Here is a 16,859-nt window from a genome sequence, read left to right as displayed (position 1 = left end):
AAATACTTTCTAAATGTGCCCCAAGTTTGTTTTTTTTTCGTTTTTTTCTTATTGAGAAATTTACATTACAATATGGCATCGTACAGAACAGTCCACAATTACAAGGGAACAGACAAGCCTGGAAATTGGCGTACAGTGCATACGAGTGTGGATGAAGAGAGAAAAAGAAACCCAAAAAGAAAGAAACAAAAAAAAAAAAATATGCCCCAAGTTGTGTCTGGTTTCCCCACGTTGAAGCTATTTTGTTCAGGCACTATGTTAGACGGAATGGGGTCCTCGCTGTCTGCATTTTGAACCCGTCGCGGTGAAGACACCTAGCAACAGTATCCGGGGAGAGAGGAGGAGGAGGTGGGCATGGCACTATTAAAACCATCATATTGTTAACTATAAGTGCACTACAGTTAACTGTGATAAATGTGTAAGGTTATGTGTTCGGTAAGAATATAAAACTCGTCTTCTTACCGTCCGTATTTAACGTATTTAACGTGTGCTATCGCTAACCGGTGGCTGGAGTGGTTAGCTTCCTGCCTTGCTAAGTGGCTAATGACTGTTAGCATGCTGGTGTCAAACTCAGCTTCCTAGGACGGACCTCGTAGCTAACGAAAGTCAGTCTAATTGTCTTTGCTTCCACCTTTAAGGGACAATAATCTGTTTTGGTAAATTATGTTTCTTTCCGTTTTTATACGAATATCTTGAGACTCGTCATGTCTTGCTGCTGGCTCGCCTCGTACATGCCTGATCAAGTTGGCCTGCATACGTGGGATTGTGCCAACACGAATATTCTTTAGCATTTAGCGTTTATACCAGCACTACATTTCCGCCAATTTCGTTTATTTTCACGGGCAGAGGGTAGAGCAGGTCGTCCAACAATCGGAAGGTCGGTGGTTCGATCCCCGGCTGCTCCGGGTCACATGTAATGTGTCCTTGACCAAGACACTTATCCCTAAAATTGCTCCCGAAGGCATAGCCATCGGTGTGTGAATGAGTATTTAGATTAGAGTCTGATGGGCAAAGTTGGCACCTTAGCAGCCTCTGCCATCAGTGTGAATGTGTGTGTGAATGGGTGAATGCTGACATGTAGTGTAAAGAGCTTTGAGTGGTCGGAAGACTAGAAAACGCTATATAAATGCAAGTCCATTTACCATTTTCGTTTATTTTAAATTGTCAATTGTGTTGTTAATCAGAACAAACTTAGACCACTGTGCTAGGATATGGTTTCCTTGGATTAGTCACGTCTGCTATGGGAGAGCATGATGAGACATTCATGACTTCGGGGAAAGTACGTAAATATAAGAGACGTCCTCAAAATACAATTTTAAGTAGCATGCTGTTGTATCATGGATCAGTGATGAGCCCAGATAGCCACTTCCTGCGAAGTTCTTGTCAGGAACTGCGTACAGTTGTGTGGGATTGTAAGAAAGAAGGGAATTAAAATAAAGTACAACTCAGTTTTGTGAGAAGAAAAATTAATTGTCATGACACGGCACTGCTTTTGTTGTGATGCCGTTATGGCTTTTAACCCCAAATGTTAAAAGTAGTTTGATATTGATCTAGTTTATCCCTTCTTAGTGTTAAGAGAGAAATGTGACAATTCACTTAAAGGTCCCATATTGTAAAAAGTGAGATTTTCATGTCTTTTATATTATAAAGCAGGTTTTACGGCTATATAAATACTGTTAAACTATCAAAACGCACAATATACGGAGAAACACACACAGACTGTATTCAGAAATTGCGCGTTTGAAACAAGCCGTTAGGATTTCTGTCCATTTGTGATGTCACAAATATACAATATATAGATTATGACATGGTTCTACACATAAAGATTCTAAATGTGTCCCAGTTTGTTTCCTGTTGCAGTATTTGTAAATAACATCAGCTGACAGGAAGTAAACATGGACCCAAATTGTTGCCTAGCAATGCAATTCCGTTGAAATACACTAAAACGGAGCGTTTCAGACAGGGTAAATACAGGTATATTCAGGAGATAATTTGAGGAAAATAAATTTTTTTTTTAACATTACAGCATGAAAACATGTTCTAGTAGAAACACAAAATACAAGTTTGAACCTGAAAATGAGCATAATATGGGACCTTTAATGTCCGGCGTCCTGTCCCCCTCATGGATGTATTGGTTTAGGTTTCCCTCTCAGGTCCTTCAGGTCTGAGTTTTCCCACAGGTCTGGAATGCAGCGTGCGCCCTCCCTTGAAACTGCGCATGCGCAGAACATGTTGTAAACAATGAGCCTCTTCCAGACCAGACCGTCTCCAGCTTTGTGTCTGTCCAACACTTTATCTGTGCTAAACTAACAACGATCTCCCATAGTTCCGCGTGTATTAAATAAACATGTTCCTTGGTAAGTATAGGGACGTCTTTGTTACTAGATGTCATCACTTACACTTTGATTTTTATCGACATCATCAGCACGAAGACGTAATCAAATTTGTTGCGTTACAGCCCGAAAGCCCACCTCGAATGACAGATTTGGGCGTGACAGCATGCGAATGAACCGACTGTTATTGTTTTAATCTATGCAGTTTTCTGTATATTTGTAATCGTTAACATTTCAGCTCAAAGTTGTGTGCTTTACTCCGTCAGTGTAGATGTTCATCTGAACAGTTTCCCTCCTGCTAGCTTTGCCAGGCTCACTCCCGGCTGCTAAAGCTGGCTCTTTGGTTAGCAAGCTAGCTAGCAGATGCTAGTCCCACAATAGTGTGGTTGGTTCTGATCAGATATAATGTGTTGGGTTAACAATCTGGGTATCTGGGACGTCAGTAGCACTTGCTTTATTGCATTACAGGGACTTTCATTTACAGACTTTGTTAGCTGTTGAGTATATACATGAGCTATGGAATAGATTTGTGCAGCCTACCTGGATGTACTTGACACTGAAGGGCAGGGGTTTACTTGTTGCTATAATCAGTCTGTTTTATATTTTACAATGTGTGGCAGCTTGTTGGTGTGAAAATTATGGATGGCATTTAATATTAATATGCACATAGAGCAGTTGCAGGCTTTTGGATTGCTCATCATGGGGAATATAGTGGAATGTAAAAACCTGCTATCTTACTTTGTCTTTTATTTTAGTCTTGCCAATCTGACCAATGTCTTGGTTCATGTGCTGATATTAGTTTTAGGAGTAATGGCCAAGCTAAAGTGTACACTAAATAATATCAAACTAAAAAAAGTTTGTGTTCAGACTGTTTTAAAGGGAAGTATAAATTAATGTGTTGCTGAATGTATGTTTGTTATTTGTAAATAATAGTTGTGGAGTTGTTATTTCTTATAGTCTACATGGAACTGCCATTTTTAATTGGTGTTGAAGAAATGATTCTGGAAGAATTCTGACTTAGTAACTGTGCTGAAGTATTAATTGAACCAACACAATTATGATTTTTGATATTTATTTAAAAAATAAATAAATCTGGAACTGTAAAGAGGCAAATGCTAAGTATCATATTTTCCTACGTGATGTTTTTTGTTCATCAGCGGTCATAATTGCTGAAGTGTTTTGTGTTTTGTGTTGTAGGGAGCTGAAGCATGGAGGCGGTTCTGAGCAGGCTGAGGGAGCTAAGTGCTGACGAACTGCGCGAGGAGTTTGCCCGAGCAGACGTCAAGTGCGGCCCTATCACAGCTACCACCCGAGCCACCTTTGAGAGGAAGTTAGCCAGAGTCCTGGCCAAGCCAGATAGCACTGCCACTGAATCAGACAACGGCTCTTCGGCAGGCGTCTCGGGCGATGCGGCCTCCGTTGCAGATTATGCCAAACCTGTGTCATGTGCCACTTCAGCAGTTGCACCCACCACTGCTGCAACAAGCAGCAACCCCACCGAGGCCGCCAGCGAAGAGATGGACTTTGGCTATGGCGTGGGTCTCAACCCTCCGGAGGAAGAGGAGATCTCGGTGAAGGCAACGTCAAACAGCTCTGCAGGAGGCAGTAACTCACAGTCCAAAACGGAAACCCCTTCAAAGTCGGCACAAGTGTCCCCAACCTTTTATGGAGTATGTCCACTGTGGGAGGATGTTTTGGCTAGAAATGGTAAGAAAGCTTGTTACTTGTCTTACAGATTTCAGTGTTACATATTGATTACATCATTTCACACAATCAGAATGTTATACGTGAGAGAGAAAAGTAATATGATGTATTGATCATCAGTCTAAACTTAAAGATCTAGTAAGGTAAATATTGAATGAAAGTCATGCTTGTTCACATGGCAAATAGGTTGATTTTAAATAGTGACAATTTATTTTTACTCCGCTTAATTAATATATTTCTGATGTGTTTTGCTTTATTGGGGTGACCTGGATGCCCTAGTGGTTAAGGCATTTACCCTTTACTGTAATCGCAATGTCCTCGGCTTTATTCCAGCTGTGGAGCTGTGTTTCATGTCGTGTCTCTTTCCCCTCGTTTCCTGTCACCACTCAATTGTCCACTACCAAATAAATACGACGGAAAAAATACTTCAGAAAAAAAATACTTTATTGATTCCATCTGGTGTAATTACAGGATGGAAACATACATAACGAATATATAGATTCAGTGTAATTAAAACAGTAATTCAGTCAGACATATTAACTTTTTTGTCCAAATGTATCAATTCTTCAACGTTTCTTATTGTATCAGTCTTTTAAAAAATATATACTACTCCTGTGAGATCTATTTTCTTTGATTGGTTCAACTTTTGGCTTTATACTGACTAGAGGCTAAAGTCCACCATAAGAGACTATCATGTTGCTTGTTTGTTTATTGTGTTTGTCGAGCTTCTGTATTTGTTTAGGAGTACTTGCTGCTGTTGTAGTCTGATGTCCACATTTGTTTCTTTAAGTGGATGAAAATATTTATTGTTATTTCTTTGGTGGTAAGCAGCAGGGCAGTAGGACTGCCTGTACTCTCTGGAATAGAGTATTGATCTAAATGAATCTTGACGTACCACAGATATCAATGCTGGTAATGTTAACCCATCAGGGCAGGCTTTTATTTCAACTGTGAAAGCAGTGGCACTTTGTAGATCCTCATCAAAATATGACTTTAAAGGCTGACTGGACAGAAAGGGAAAGAATGCAAAAAAAAATATCCTTCAACCACCAGTTAGAAAGTCACGTTAACAAACAGTAATGAGTGAAACAAGAAATTCAGGTCATGTAGAAAAATTGAAAATGAAAAAAAAAACTGATTCTGAGTGGTTTTTTTGTCTGTAGAGAGAGCACATGTATACTCAGATAAGAAAGATGCCCTTCAAGCTGTTAAGATGATGAAGGGAGCCCGCTTCAAAGCCTTTCCCAACCGGGAGGATGCTGAGAAGTTCGCTAAGGGGATCTGTGACTATTTCCCCTCTCCCAACAAATCTGCACCCTGTGTATCTCCTGTCAAACCAGGCCTGGTCATTAGTAAAGGTAAGTAGATACGATTCTCTGTAAAAAAAAAAATAAAATCCATAATCAATACCCTCTGTTGTATATTATATTAGAAGTTCAATCTAGGTTTCATCATTTTATGCACTATTCCGATACTATAATTTATTAACTCAGGAAAAAAATCAACTTGTTTAACTGGAAATCAATTCTTCTTTGCAAAACAGTAGCCTTCAATCCAGCCTGGATGTATCATGGCAGCCACTGGCAACTACTGTTTTGCAGCGAAGAAGAGCTGATTGCAGGTAGTTTATCACAGCTGTTAAATAATAATAATAATAATAATAATAATAATAACTATACAGTATATGTTTTTATCATGCTGGTATCAGATCAGTACTCCGTAAGGAAAAAATGGTATCGGAACATCTCTAGTTAAAACTGAAGTATTGAAGTGTTTCCTGTTAATATAATGCTCTCTGTATTACTAAAGGAATCACGTTAAGACTATAATATTGCATGCGTTGCTTTTTTGGTAGGACAATGAATCCACAGGAGTACTCTGCATCACTTGCAGGGATTTTTTTTTGCAGCTTTTTGCTGCCTTTAATTAAAGTGCCCTCTTTGAGTTATTTATACTAATTTTGAAAACATCAATATAGTGGTGAGATCCATCATTCCTTCCAAGTTTTGTCCGTTCGATAGTAGCTGACACAAAACAGATGAACGGGGCACACCAGCCTTGAACAATATTTGGGGTTTTTGACAGCAGTGCCTGTCTTTCACCTTCTTCTCCCTCTCAACACCAGACAACATGGAGATCGATACCATCAACCGAGAGCGGGCCAACAGTTTCAAGAGCCCACGCACCCAAGACCTGACCGCCAAACTGAGGAAAGCTGTGGAGAAAGGCGATGAGGTGACCTTCAGCGAGCTGGTCTGGAGCAACCCACGCTATCTCATCGGCTCAGGGGACAATCCCACTATCGTGCAGGTGAGGACACAATTTATTGTTAATGTCTTTGTTGACTCAGATTGTCCACTTCTTCAAACTCTCCCAACCCGTTTCCTAAACATAGAATAAATAAAAAACCTGTAGTAAATTATGAGGCAGCGTTGTTTGTGGTTGTCGTAGTAGCAATGTTGTGGTTTCTCAAACTCTGTGTGCTATTAATAGAGATGCATTAGCCTTACTTGGAACGTCATCGTTTGTTGATACATGAACATCTTTTCCACATCAGTGCCAACCTTTCAGCTAATGCCCTTGTCGAGCTTGCAGTTGCTAAGATGAAGACACAAATATGACCTGGTGTATGTGTGTGTGTATAATGAGCCTTTCATATCAGTTTAAAAAGACATTTATGATTTTCTTTTCTTTCTTTTTTTTGTCCTTAATTCAAAGTATTAAATCAGTCCTACAAATTTGATGTTCCTATATTATAAATACCAGCTGTTATTAAAAAAACAGAATAAATGTCGGGTGGTAAATCCCTAACTTCAGCAGGTGAAGTTAAGGTCAGATGCTGCTTTTGGACAAAATGAATTATCCTTTTCTGTTGACAGGAGATTAAAGAGGATTATGTCCTGATCCATACAGTTGTTCCACTGTTTTTGTCTGGTTAGGAGGGCTGTCGGTACAACGTAATGCACGTGGCAGCCAAGGAGAACCAGGCAGGAATCGCCCAGCTGCTGCTCGACACCTTGGAAAACCCTGAGTTTATGCGCCTCATGTATCCAGACGACCAGGAAGTTATGCTGCAGAAACGTATCCGCTACATTGTAGATCTTTACCTCAACACTCCAGATAAGGCTGTAAGATCTTTCACCTTACCCGCTAAACCAGTTTAGATTAGATTTTTTTTAAATTAATGGGCTGTGTACATATTGTTTTTCTGTTTGTTCCAGGGCTTTGAAACACCACTCCACTTTGCCTGCAAGTTTGGGTGCCCAGACGTGGTTAATGTCCTGTGCTCGCATCCTGACAGCGATAAGAACTGTAAGAACAAGGATGGCCAGAAGCCTTGTGATGTAAGGAGTTTTTTATTTTTAACCCTTATTGAACTTTGTAACATGCATGCTGAGTAAAACAACCTTCAGCATAGCCTGGGTTGTCGTTGCTGGGGGTTAAATACAGGAAGTATTCAGGAATGTGTACATATGGGACCATTCTAGCAGCTCCTCAGCCTTGCACACACAATACCACTGAAAACTAGTATCCTGGCAGTAGCTGCTGAGGGGAGGCACAGTCGTGCTCACTCAGGTTTTGAAGTGTGACCTTTCAGCTTGCTTTTTAAAGCTTTTGGCAACAATCACTCACTGCACATTGAAGGCTAAAATTAGATGAGCACATTCTTTCCCCAGCTAATCCAGCAACAGTTGTATGTGGTCAGTTGTACATACTGTATATCCCCAATCATTCTTTTTGTTTTCCCCCCTTTCCACAGCTTATTTGTAGCAGAAAAAATAAAACCCAAGAAGTGAAGCAGAAGATCAGTGACTATTTGGAGGGTAAGGACAGGCGTATTTCTTAAAACATGACACGTTTTTGTTCCTCTTCGCCCTCTGCTTCCTGGAGGACACATGCAAGTGTACTTTCACACAGAGAGGCCTGTTTCAGAAAGGGATTAGTGAAAACTAATTTTCAGTTCCAGGAAGAGAGGTAACTTAAACTCTGGGTCAGTTACCATAGTAACTGACTCCGTGAACCTAAGTTGCTCGCTGGCAGGTTTTCTTTATTGATAATATGTGCGGTCATCATTCTGTAGCGGTGTGAATAAAAGTCACCCCCATTGAAGATTTGATCAGAACTTTAAATTGTTGTCTCACAGACCGCTGCTATATCCCTTTGCTGAGGGCAACCGACAACACCTCTCAGCCCATCATTGGTGGTCTGTGGTCACCCGAGTCCTCAGAAAGTCTCTCGCTGACCCAGCGGCACACAAGAAGCCCCATGGATCCCGTGATGACCGTCACAGCCTTCGCTGGCCCACTGAGTCCTTCTAAAGCAAGTTCTTTACCCGATTACCTGTCTGTGTTTGCTCAAGTCCATCACCACATCACTGCCTTGCATCATTAAAACTATTTAGTGACCACATATTGTTTTACTCCTGTAGGCAGATGATTTCCGTCGGTCCTGGAAGACGCCGCCCCGAAACCGGGCGGAGCTTTTCCATCACATTCTCAAGTCTGATCCTGACCGTGGGGCAGAGAGAGTGGGCAGGTACGTCCAAAACCGTATTCTGCTTATGTTGTCTTTATATTTATCTCCATGTATTTTCAGAGATGTTGTGAGACTACTGAAGGGTGCTACTACTGGGCTCACTGCTGTCGACTGTGATGCATAAAGACAACACTGAACACTAAGGAAATACTTTTTGCACTAGCAGGATGAACATGTTGGGCCATGTACTACACACCCTGGGTTCAAATCTGGTTCATCCTTTGTTAAATATCATCTGCACTCTCTCTCTCTCATACGCATCTTAGCCTGCCCTCATTCATATAAATGGGATGGACAAAGTAATAGAAACAATGTAACACTAAACAATTCAACAGCACCACAAACTGCAGAGTCCAAAATGACCACACAGTTGTATCAACACCTCTGTAAAACAGTTTCAACAAAAACGGAACAACGGATTTATTGTAGGGTTGTTGTATGAGACAGTACCAAATAAATTGGAATGCAGAGTAATTCCTTTCAGTCTCAGAGAACTGGACCAAAATGAATCTATATAAATAGAGCGCATTAAAAATGTATGAAGACCTTGGCGTGAAATCATCACATTAGTACAGGAAATAGCTCAAAAGTTGTTGTTGTCTGTCTGCACTAATATTAACACTAGGGCTGTCAAAGTTAACTCCATAATAACACGTTAACGCAAATATGTTTTAACGCCGCTCATTTCTTTAACGCATTAATGCAATCCGATCCTTTGGAGGTTGTAGCTGGCTCAGTTTTAAAGCTAAAGTGAAGATACCGGAACTTAATAAATCCATTGGCACCAACCATGTCATACTAGCTTGTCACGAAGGAGGCTAAATGGCGCTGCAAACTTAGGCTAAATTTTGGCGAGGGAAAACAGGCATGGCCATTTTCAAAGGGGTCCCTTGACCTCTGACCTCAAGATATGTGAATGAAAATGGGTTTTATGTTTACCCACGAGTCTCCCCTTTACAGACATGCCCACTTTATGATAATTACGTGCAGTTTGGGGCAAGTCATAGTCAAGTCAGCACACTGACACACTGACAGCTGTTGTTGCCTGTTGGGCTGCAGTTTGCCATGTTATGATTTGAGCACATTTTTTATGCTAAATGCAGTACCTGTGAGGGTTTCTGGACAATATTTGTCATTGTTTTGTGTTCTTAATTGATTTCCAATAATAAATATGTATATACATTTGCATAAAACAAGCATATATGCCCACTCCCCTGTTGATAAGAGTATTAAATACTTGACAAATCTCCCTTTAAGGTATATTTTGAACAGATAAAAAATTTGTGATTAATTGCAATTAAATATCGATTGACAGCCCTTATTAACAATGTTGAAAAGTATGAGTAGCATAAGAAATATTTGATACCAGGCAAATACCTCTATTAAAAATCTTAAAAATGACTGTGGTCTACTGGCACTGTGACAGCAGGTTATACTCAGACATAATCAGTCTATAAAATTGCGGGGAAATTCAAGGTTTATTCATGCTCCATCAACTATGAAAAAAACATTTGTATTAATACAGAGATGTGGCTGAATTGTATGTGTAATAATGTGTAAAGTGTAAATGATAACTCATCCTTTTTCTACAGAGACCTGGCTCATGAGATGGGCCACCCGTGGGCTGAGTACTGGGACTTCCTGGACAGTTTCGTGGATCTGTCATCAACCGAGGGGCTCCGCAAGCTGGACGAGTACCTTAACAAGAAGGATTTCAGCCCACGGCCTCATGAAGAGGCCGGGGAGAATGAGACCAGCAACAGGTTCAAAACCCCCTCTCCAGGTACCTTCACCTGCTCCTGTCCTGAAATAACAGTATAGATTGCTGAAACAAGAAATGCAGATTCCAGATCATCCTCTCTGACAGAATCTGTTAATTGGCATTGTAGTGTCAGTGTTCTCAGATTATAGTATCTTGTATGATATGATATGATATGAAATGGACATGGAAAGGATTTTGCAAAGCTGCATAATCTCTTGCCAGGAAGAATTATATGATAAGATTACGCTGTAATAATGACGAGTTTTAAGTCTGTTTTGGTCATTCAACGTCTCTGGTTGCAGGCAAGCCCAAAAAGTTCTGCAACTCCATCTCTGTCGGTGCCTTCCTGGACGAGGGTGATGACATCAGCCTTGAGGAGATGAAGAACCGGCAGAACGCAGCACTCACCAGCATCACATCCTCTGCTGCATCCAAGGACTGCCTAAAGGGAGCAGTGGGCGGCCGAGAGTTCCACATCCTGCCCATGGCGCTGCACCACCGCGGGGCCGACCTGATCGAGACGGCGGCCGAGCAGGACCTGCTGTGCTGCTGCGACGATGGCCTCCTGTCGCCTGGCGTCGTCTGCAAAAACGGGGTGTGCTCCTCCTCCAGAGATAGGACTCACAATGGAGACAAGGTGACTCCTCGCACCTCCCCATCCTCCTCCTCCTGCCTGCTGTCGCCCATCTCCAACCTCATGGTGGAGTTTGAGCGCATGTCGCTGCAAGAGCCGCTGGACAGCTCCGCCAGCAGCAGGGAGCGGAGGAGCAGCGGTGGGAACCGGCACAGGGACGTCCGGGACTCCTACGGCTCCTCTTCGGCCACAGACCTCAGCCCCGGGCTGAACCGCCTGTCTCTTGGTCACAGCAGTCAGGATGGCGAGACCGTGGAGGGGCCAGGCTGGAGAACAGAGGGAGGAGAGGCAGAGGAGAGGCGCAGCAGTGGCAGCTCAGAGGAGTACTTTGAAGCAGAGGAGAGTCTGGAGGTGCTGGGCAGGACTAGGGGGTCAGTAACAGGGGCGCGCAACTTCTGTGCTAGGTCCAAGTCATGGGACCACGGGGGGAGGGACCTGAGCAGCTCAGGATCCTCTGGGTCTTCCTATAAGTCCTTGGATAACTCCAACGAGTTCCTACCCAGGACTCCGCCGCACAGTAGAAGAGGACTTTTCATCGACGGGTGAGTCACACTTGTTCCTCTGCAGATAGAAATAAGTATCGAGTCCTGTCTAATAGTTTTTGGGTACTCTTAGCTGGGTTTCCACCAAAATTTCCCAGTACTTTTAGTCCCTGGAACTACTTTTCAAAAAACTAAAACGTTCCTTCAGCCCGCTAATGTATTGGTTTCCACCGCGGTCTAAAGACCTGTGAAGATTAGGCAAATTAGTCTGCTGTCAGCTGCACGTTGGATGTAATGAATGAAATGCAGTGGAGGAAAATGAAACTAAGAGCGTCTGTCTCCACAGTAAATTATCTGTTGCTTGTTTGAAGGTTATTTATTCGTGCTTTAGAACGTACCTGGCCTGAAACAGTCTGAAAATAACTTTTCCTTCTCTCATTCAGAGTACCGCCACACAACGTCTCTCTCTCTTCTACCGCTCGCACGATCCCTCTCTCTTTTCTTTGTCTTTTTTAAAAGTTCCGGTACTTTCAGAAAGTCCTACCCCCTGACCAGGGCCTTTTTTGGGGGGTAAAAAGGTCCCAAAAGGTGTCTCCAGAACCTAATTTAGACCCTGGACCCTGCAGTCGAAACGCAATGAGGTTCTTAGTTCTGGGGGAAAGTTCCTGTGGTGGAAACGGGGCTATAGTCTCTAATTCTAGTGCAGACAAATAAACTGGAGCTGACAAACAGCCCAATTTGACTGCTATTTGGGAAATGTGACAGGCAGCCAGTTACAAAAGGATTTGATGATCCGAAACTTATGAGTTGCGATGATAATGATACACAATGATAATAATACAGTAGATTAAACTTCTGTGTTTTTACAGGGATTCACCATCCAAGCTGGACAGAGAGGTCTTGTCCGCAATTGACGACTTAGACGTCGATCCCCAGAAGTATCCCAGCATTCACAAGTGGAAGAGCACAATGAAGTCGTACACGACGTCAGACATGCAGAGGTTAGTAGGCGTGGCTGACATGTTATAGCAGTGTGTACTGTTCTCTGTTATTGGTCTACTGGTTTTACTGTGTGTTTATGACCTAAACAGTGAGGTTTTTGGTCTCAGTGGCTGATTAAATCAGATTATCAGATTAAAGGCTAAATACTGTAATAAATATTTATTGTGTGGGGGAAACAATTCAGTTTCAGAGTTCATTTTGTCAGAGAAATGCATTGGCCTCTAGTTGTTAGACCATGATAAACCCTGACTACAATTACATGTGTACAGTCTTCAACATAAAAGCATATTTTTACAGTCTGAGGTTGTTCATACAGTCTTCTTACACCGTGACAAATACGTGGACGATACCGACTGTCCAATATTTGATCTGCTTGCGAAAATGACGGTCACATATTTTTTATAAAAGGAGGAAGCACGCTTAGTACAGTATAAATTCAACATCGATGTTTACTACACAGAGGGCTTTTCAGCTCTTGCAGCTAAAACGTTTAGCAATTAGCGTCACAAGACATTTTTGGGAATTAGTAGTGAGGTGAACAGCCAGGGGGAGGAGCATTTTGTTCCAGAGAATAAATATGAAAAGACAAACAATGGACAGATATTTGACAGGGACAAAAAAACAATAAAAAAAAACAGACGATGCTTTATAAAACTTATTATCACTATTATTATAAAACTTCAAGAAATATTAGCCTACCTTCTGTTCCCTCCTCTCTCTAAAACACACAGACTTCAGTCTATATTTTTCATCGTTTAGCCTTTGAAAAACAACAGTTTCACTGCAGTTAAAACCGGTTTACTCTCCCGCACGCACCTGTTACGGGGCGGTCCAACAGCCCCTTAAATCACATTTATATAACTATAAATAATAATGAAGGCGGTGTGAGATGAGGACAGACCAGTGGGCATTTTATGTGTGAAAACTGTTGCAGCTGACAGTATGAAACCCGACATACTAAGAAGACATTTAGAAACATTACATCCCAGTCACATCAATAACAAAGTGGTTTGATAAAGTTTAACTCTCATCCTACCAACTTATTTAACACACTAGGACTACCGACTGAATAGACTATTAAAAAAAACAACCATCGAAGGAAAATGTTAACTCATTTCTTCTCAAAACATTATTTGTTCTATAATTAATGTCATCTGAAGAAAAAAAGATTATTATTATTTTAGGAAAGTTAATTTGCATATTGTGTAAAACGAAATTCGACCCGACCACATGAGGAAATCTGTGATAGAAGACTGACAGAGTGCCCCTACCCCCCCCCCTGATAATGTGTGACACTTTAAATTCAGTCCCATGGCAAAATAAATCTATTTATAATATTTTAACTGCGTAGGCTGCAATTGGGTGCTTGTGACTGGGGTTCCCCCCAAAACATTGGTCTTTATAAAAAACACTAATTAAAACAGGTTTACCCCCTGAGGGTGTGGGGGGCATGAAAATATTTCTTCCTCCAAAGGGGGGAATGACAGAAAAAGTTTGAGAACCACTGGTGTAGATAAAATCAGCAGACTTGACTCCGATGTACACTGACGAAAAAGGTGTAAGAAGCTCTTTGAATGCAGAAAGAATGTTTAATTCATGTGCAAAAGGAGACAAAATGTGACAAAAAAGCACCATAGGACATAGCAACTTAGGTGCTGATGATGGCACCGAAACGTGTGTGGTGTTTCAGCGTGTGGGCATTTTTTACTAACAGAAGGGAAAAGGCATAAATCTCAGCACCAGGTGCAGTAATTGTTCAGTCCCTGGTGCTGATAAACAACCCTGTCAACTGTATGCAGCTAGGTCGAGGTTATTTTGTGCTATGGGACAGCAGAATCTGTAGTAATTTATTAACCTCTCAGTAACAATATTGTAAAAGCAACCACTGACCTGTGTTGATGTGTGTCGTCTAGCTGGCCCAGCCCTGCGGTGGTAAAACCACGACTCAGGATGCAGCATCAGACTCCCGGGTCCCCGGTCAGCGGCCTGATGTCTCCCACCGGTCGCTTCAGTCCCGCCCGGCACGCCGCCTCGCCGGATTTCAGCCCCAGCCGTTACAGCCCTGCCAATGCTAGCTACATCCAGCGCATCCGCCTCAAGCACTTGAACGAGCCACCGATCTAATTGCCCAGTCCGCCCCCCCCCGCCTCCCACCACGACGGCCATACCCTCTCCGAGCCCTAACTCCGCCCTCCCCGTCCCACTACAAACCCAGCTGCACCAAGGTGGCTACACCAGAGCTCAGAAACCACATACCTAACAGAAATATGCACAAGTGTCTGGAAGATTTGTATTAATGATGTATGGTACTACTCCTATGTAATACAGGAATTCTCATCACGTTGGGTTGTGATGTACACAAGACTTTAAAAAGGAAAAAAACAAAAAACCTTGATAATTTATGTACTGTATGGGTGTGGGCCATGTTGAATTGACGGTAATGTTATTTGTGGCAAGTGTGAAGCACCTGTATCATAGCCTGAGTCAACTTTTTTGAATATCGTGAATACAAGCCGCACTCCCCAAAGTTAGTTCATCACTAAAACCTTAGTGTTTGGATCCTCAACAGGATTCTGTCACTGAGGATGTTCTTAAAAAAAAGTAAAATGTCAATATTTTAAAAGTTATTTTTTGTATGTTGGTCAGTAGCACAAAATTTAAATGTTTTTATTAATGGTGTTAAAACCAACTGCCATTTCCTATGTTTTCCTCAGTTCAGGAATTGCCTTAATTTTCTGAAGTGATGGACCAGCTCTCTGTCAGTTTGGACACACTCTCTAGCTCATACGAGTAATATCTGGAAATGGCGACCTCACTGGCTGCGTTGGTCACAGATGATTATGGCAAACATGGGAAAAAAAAGTGATTAGAGATCTTCCATGTTTTTTTATTTTGTTCTTCAATAAATGCATACATTTTCCATCTTTTCTCGGTGGTTCCTGGACATGTCTTGACTTTTCCTTTCTGCCACTACCGGCGGCCTTAGACTGTGCAATTTGTATTTTTTTTTCTCTGAAATATCTTTCATTCACAAGCATCTCCCACAGTGCGGATGACAAAACACACCCATCGGTAAAATGTCATTTCAAATTTGTCTCGTCTGGGCTCAACCTTAAAATTGCCAAGCCGGAGACCATCTTTAAGATGTATTAAGCGATTTAATCACTAGGGGACAAAGACTCCAAAACGAACTAAACGGCAACAGAATCCTGATGTATTTATTAGCTTATTATGGACATATTATTAACAAAAAACTGCCTTACGCTTACAGCGAACCCAACTGATTAGCTGAGAGCTGCATAGAGTTGGGTGTTGATTCTCAGTGGGATCGGCAGTATTCTCAACCTTTTTCACGTTACAGAAAGTAGTTTGATTCAGTGTTAATTTAAAAACTAGCGCTTAATAGAGCTTTAACGCCCAAAGTTATATGTCATGAATTTCTTCGGTGGTTCAAATTGGCTTACATTAACTCACGTACACATGGCAGGTTCTTGCAGTTTTTCAAAAATATGTTAATGGTGGAATGTGAATGTACAAAAATCCTGCTGTATCCAAATTATTTGTAACTTAGGGATAAATTCACTGCTGTACGAGGGCTTATCAGCTACGTCTAGGACAAAAAAGCCAATCATTTCAAATATTCAGATTGCCACTCTACTTAGGTTGAGAGAAACAAGTGTTCTGAATGTAAATTTTTTTGTGAACTGAACCTTTATCCGGGAGCACAAACTACTTCACTGAGAAGATTGTACTGTCATCCTTGTGCTCTCAGGTGACAACAACAGATCCGATTCTGGTCTCTGAATGTTTATGAATGTGGAACTTTGCAAAAATGCACCTAAAAAACTTAAAACATGCTTCTTGTGCTTTTAGCATTCTGTGCTTTATTAAAAAAAAATAACTTTCATGGTGAATTCTCTTTCTGTATGTCTCGACCTCATTTGCTTTCAACTAATCAATAAAACATCACTCCTACTTTACTGCCAATGTGTCTATGTGCTGCTTTGGAGATATTTCAGTTTATTTCAGGTAGGGATGCACCGATTTATCAACCCAACACCGGCATCGGCATATTTTCACCTCATTTACTGCAATCGGTAACGGCTAAATGTTGTGTTGTTAGCAGCTGATTTAATTACATTTAATTTATGTTTCACAAAATGTTTTTGTTGGCTTAGGTAATAAATTCCTCTCATTGAGTAGGTAGTTGTATACAGGGTAAAGGACTTTTGAAGCAGTTATTTTTCATGTGAAAGGTTATTTTAAAGCTTGTTTCATAAATTTAAACAATTTAATTTGTGCTCATTCAAGATATAACTGAAGGGCTGAATTACTTTAAGAGTGAAGACAGTTAAGTTATTTTTTTTTATAATGAAGATATCTTTGTTTCCCTGACACCAAGGGGG

The 16,859-nt window shown here is 41.4% G+C and overlaps 1 protein-coding gene across 4 annotated transcripts; it reads left to right on the top strand.

Annotated features, from left to right (window-relative positions):
• Positions 1-207: 207 nt before the first annotated feature.
• Positions 208-16,433, top strand: ankle2 (ankyrin repeat and LEM domain containing 2). 4 transcript variants are annotated; one of them, XM_037778545.1, is made up of 13 exons: positions 208-348; positions 3,531-4,040; positions 5,201-5,395; positions 6,163-6,347; positions 6,977-7,165; positions 7,259-7,381; positions 7,798-7,861; positions 8,182-8,357; positions 8,467-8,573; positions 10,166-10,356; positions 10,638-11,511; positions 12,321-12,452; positions 14,367-16,433. In XM_037778545.1, exons 2-13 carry the CDS (start codon positions 3,542-3,544, stop codon positions 14,575-14,577), a joined length of 2,946 nt encoding a protein of 981 aa, XP_037634473.1. In that variant the 5' UTR covers positions 208-348; positions 3,531-3,541; the 3' UTR covers positions 14,578-16,433. The 4 variants fall into 4 exon arrangements, with proteins under 4 accessions (XP_037634473.1, XP_037634475.1, XP_037634474.1 ...); XM_037778547.1 differs by having other exon boundaries at positions 332-435; XM_037778546.1 differs by lacking the exon at positions 208-348 and adding an exon at positions 451-605.
• Positions 16,434-16,859: the final 426 nt, after the last annotated feature.

The sequence above is a fragment of the Sebastes umbrosus genome, chromosome 8 (assembly GCF_015220745.1).
Source record: "Sebastes umbrosus isolate fSebUmb1 chromosome 8, fSebUmb1.pri, whole genome shotgun sequence".
In the NCBI taxonomy this organism is placed as follows: Eukaryota; Metazoa; Chordata; class Actinopteri; order Perciformes; family Sebastidae; genus Sebastes; species Sebastes umbrosus.
This window is presented reverse-complemented; position numbering and strand designations above follow the sequence as displayed.

Coding starts and splice junctions, on each gene's coding strand:
- ankle2 (XM_037778545.1), top strand. CDS start 3,542: ATGGAGGCGGTTCTGAGCAGGCTGAGGGAGCTAAGTGCTGACGAACTG. Junction 5,396..6,162: donor AGGCCTGGTCATTAGTAAAG/GTAAGTAGATAC, acceptor TCTCAACACCAG/ACAACATGGAGATCGATACC. Junction 8,358..8,466: donor GCCCACTGAGTCCTTCTAAA/GCAAGTTCTTTA, acceptor TTACTCCTGTAG/GCAGATGATTTCCGTCGGTC.